At 64.2% G+C, this 3,942-nt stretch overlaps 1 protein-coding gene across 1 annotated transcript; it reads right to left on the bottom strand.

Moving 5' to 3' along the window:
* Positions 1–2,679: 2,679 nt before the first annotated feature.
* Positions 2,680–3,728, bottom strand: FOXE1 (forkhead box E1). Its single transcript, XM_075526985.1, has one exon. The coding sequence runs from the start codon at positions 3,709–3,711 to the stop codon at positions 2,809–2,811; it is 903 nt and encodes a 300-aa protein (XP_075383100.1). The 5' UTR covers positions 3,712–3,728; the 3' UTR covers positions 2,680–2,808.
* Between the last annotated feature and the right edge of the window lie 214 nt (positions 3,729–3,942).

Raw genomic sequence — 3,942 nt, 5'->3', positions numbered from 1 at the left:
TGAGGTCAGGAGCAGCTTACACAAGACCTGTACCATCACTGGTGACCTTTTGTTTCAGACTGAACCTTAGATTAGCACCAGGGCTAGAGCAGAGAATAAAACCAGGGTTGAAGTAATGGGGAACAAGGGCCAGAAGACCTCTAGGCTCAGGAAAACAATCTGGTCCACACTGATAACTGCTCCTACAGGAAGGAAGGAAGGCATTAAGAGGCAGGACAATTCCTCTCCCAGCTAACCCCAAACCAGAAAGAGGTCAGCATGACTTGCTAGCAAAGGGACACAGTCCAGTCCTTGCAGACAATGAAAGCAGAGAGCCAGCAGGCAGCTGTCAAAAAACTAAGAGCTGGCACAGCCCGGTATACAGCTTCTCTTCCAGCTGGTGAAGGGAGAATTAGGAGAGGAGCTAGCATGGCTGCCGAGGAGACCTGCCCCAGGCTGAGGCAGCCAAGCCACAGAGGCAGGACTCTGCTCTCTCCAGGATGGAAGCAGCTTCTGGACGCGCCAGAACAGGAAGGACATCGAAAGGGACAACGCAGCTCTTCAGGAGGGAAAGCAAGGAAGGGAAAAATCTGATTCACCTCGAAAGCTCTGAATGAGGCCTACACTCGCCGCCTGTGCCCCTCATTGATGGCAGCGCGACCTCCCCAGCTCCGGGTACAGGCAGCAGAGTTTCCTGCAGGACCACAGAAAGGTCCAGATGGACAAGGGGCAGCAGCACCAGGCCAGCCCCAGCCTCCCAGCCCATGAGGTGGCTCACCCACCACATGCCATCCTGACCGCTCCGAGAGAGGGATGGGTGCCTTGAGTCCAACACTTGGAGCCCCGTGGAAGGCAGCCATACAGCTTCTCCTGTCCACCTACTGCAGACAGCTTGAGCCTCCTCCACCCCAAATTGTGCTGTGGGGACACCCAACCACCTTCCTGCTCCACTCCATTTCCTCCCTCTCATGTCCCACTTGGATACCTGGGCCTTAACACCCAGAGAAGGCAAGGAACCTGCCTCTACACAAATTTCATCCTGCTGAGGACCTTATCTGAAAAATCCTCCATGGAGCAGAAGGTACAGGTGTCTTCATGGGATCAGAGCTCTTTGCAGCAGTGCATAGCAGCAGGACAAGAGATAGTAGACATGAAATGAGACTAGAGAGGTGCTGAATGGATTCAAGGAGAAACTTCTCCCGCATGAGGACAGTCAAACTGCCCAAAGAGACTGTGCTGTCTCCATCCTTGGAGGTTGCCAGGACTCAACTAGATAGCCCCAAGCAACCTGGTCTGACTCATAGCTGACCCTGCTTTGAGCACAAGGTTGGAACAGAAACTTCCCAAGGTCTCTTCCAGCCTGAGTTATACTGTACTGTTTTGTGGTGAGAGAGACCCTGGTGTATGTGCACCCTCTCTACTCTTCCAAAGCTCCTGCTGAGGCTCTGGCTGCACTTTCCAACTACCTCTCCCCATTCAAAGCCTCACCATGCTGCAGCACCCTGCACCAACCTCCTCCTGGCCGTGGTCACACAGGCTCCCACCTCCACAGGAAAAAGGAGCTGGATAAGGAGATCTGGACAGTGGCAAGGGTACGTCTGCTCCCTCTCTGCTCACAGCCCCAGGCAGAGCCCTGGTCATCCACCACCTCTCTGGGCCCCTTCCACGAGTGATGGGATCTGTTGGGAGGGATTTGCTTGAGCTTCTCCATGGATCTATTTTCAAGCCTTTGCCTCTCACAGCCATTCCTATCGGTTGTCCCCTCTCCATGTTTTCCTCTAACCTTTTTTCCATCCCAGGAAAGCTTGAAAGGGGAGCAATCAAAGATGAAAAGGCACCATGTCCTGCCTCTCTCACTTGTTTCAGGAAAGAAAGTCTTCCCCCATAGATGTTGATTTCTCTAGGCTACAGACAGAGCTGGGCGGACCTTAGGATCAAAATAATTTAGGATATAAGGACCTCCACAGACCTCTGGATGACGTCTCCACTCAAAGCAGGTCCAAATTCAATGTGGGATCCCACTCCAAAGCTAGATCAGGTCACTCGGGCTCCGTGCAATCAAGTTGGGAAGACTTCCAAGGGCAGAGATCCCAGCCTCGCTGCGTCCCTCTTCCAAGGGCTGAGCGTGCTCACGGTAAAAGTTTTTATACTTCCCATCCCGCCCTTCTTCCACCGCTGCAGCACACAGCATGACCCCCGGAGGGATCTGACTTGTTTGGCTGCAGCCCCTGCTGTGTTTGGCTGCAGCCCCAGCACGCAAACCTTCCCCAGCCCTGACCACGCTGTCGGTGTTGAAGCCCTGAGCAACGTCAGGGACACGCCACCGCGTTAGCGCCATGCACCCCACTTTTACAGCTCTGGCTTCCTCCTGCCTCCCTCCTCCCCCGCCCCAGCAGACGTTTTCTTCTGTAAATAACATCATCAACAGCAGAGAGACTCTTAAAAGTGCGACCTTCCCGGATAGACCAGGGGGCCCAGTTGGGTGTGCCGGGAGGGCGGGAGCCTGGCAGGAAGCTTCGAGCACCTGTCCCAGGAAAGGCGGTCGACGAGGAAAGGGCTGTTTGCCCCATCCAGGCACTTGGGAGGCCCCGGGGCTTCTTTCGCGAGAGCGGACGGGGCTGGGCAGGGCCGCCCAGGCGCCCACGGCGGCCGGCGGCGCTCCCAGCCGGGAGGCCCGGGTAGGTGGCGGGGTGCGGAGGCGCAGCCCAAGGTCCGGCGGCATCTTCCCGGGCGGCCCCGGGTCCGGCGGCGCCGGGCGAGCCCCGCAGGCCGCCCCTCTCCCGGGCTCCGGTCCGCGCCGTCGGGCCGCCCGGCCTCGCCCGGGCTGGCTCAGAGCGCCGGGACGAACCTGTCGGGGCCGCCGGGGTAGGCGCCGTGCCGCGGCCCGGGCTCGGCGGCGCCCAGCTGCCCGCCGGCGCCGAAGGCGTGGGGCAGCGGCGGGTAGGGCGCGGGGGAGCGGCGGCCGTAGAGCCCGGCGGGGGCGGGCGGCGAGGCGGGCAGCACGATGCGCCCCGACGGCGCGTACAGCTGCCCGGGGCCGCCCGGCGCGTAGGGCCCGGGGGCGGTGGGCAGCGGGGCGTAGGCGTGGGGCAGGGCGGCGGCGGCGGCGCAGCCCTGCGCGGGGTAGGCGGCGGCGGCGGCGAAGGCGCAGGAGGCGGCGGCGGGGGCCGGGGGCAGGTCGGCGGCGGGCGGCGGGGCGGGCAGCGGGAAGAGGCGGCAGGGCGCGGCGGGGCGCTCGGCGAGGAAGGCCGGGTAGGTGGAGAGGTCGCTGCGCTTGAAGCGCTTCCTGCGGCGGAGGAAGGAGCCGCTCTCGAACATGTCGCGGGCGTGGGGGTCCAGCGTCCAGTAATTGCCCTTGCCGGGGCGGCCGGGCTCCCGCGGCACCTTGACGAAGCAGTCGTTGAGGGTGAGGTTGTGGCGGATGCTGTTCTGCCACTTGCGGGGGCTGTCGCGGTAGAAGGGGAAGCGCTCGGTGATGAAGCGGTAGATGCCGCCCAGCGTCAGCCGCCGCTCGGGCGCCTGCCCGATGGCCATGGCGATCAGGGCGATGTAGCTGTAGGGCGGCTTGCCCCGTTCCGCCGGACGCTTGCGCCGCCGCCGCCCGCCCCGCGCCCCGGCCGCCGCCGCCGCCGCCGCCGCCGCCTCCTCCCCCGGCGGCGCCGGGTCCGCCTTCCGCGGCGGGGGCGGGGGCGGCGGCGGGGGGCCCGGCGGCAGCCGGCTCTCGGCGGTCATGCGGCCGTCGGGGCGGCCCCGAGCCGGGCCGAGCCGAGGAGGCGCAGCGCCGCGCCGCCGCGGCTTTTATGCGGCCGTGTCCGGCGGCTCCGCGCCCGGGCGGCCGGCACTCCCCCTGCAACGCCCCGCAGCCCGGGAGGCGCGGGCAGGGCCGGGCGTGCCGCCGCCGCCGCCGCGGGCAGGGGCAGCGCCCTGCCCCGGCACCCCCCGCCCGCCCCCCGCCCCTGGTCC

Source organism: Mycteria americana, chromosome Z (genome assembly GCF_035582795.1).
Source record: "Mycteria americana isolate JAX WOST 10 ecotype Jacksonville Zoo and Gardens chromosome Z, USCA_MyAme_1.0, whole genome shotgun sequence".
Classification (NCBI taxonomy): Eukaryota; Metazoa; Chordata; class Aves; order Ciconiiformes; family Ciconiidae; genus Mycteria; species Mycteria americana.
The sequence above is the reverse complement of the archived record's forward strand: the minus strand, read 5'-3'. Positions and strand labels throughout refer to the sequence as shown.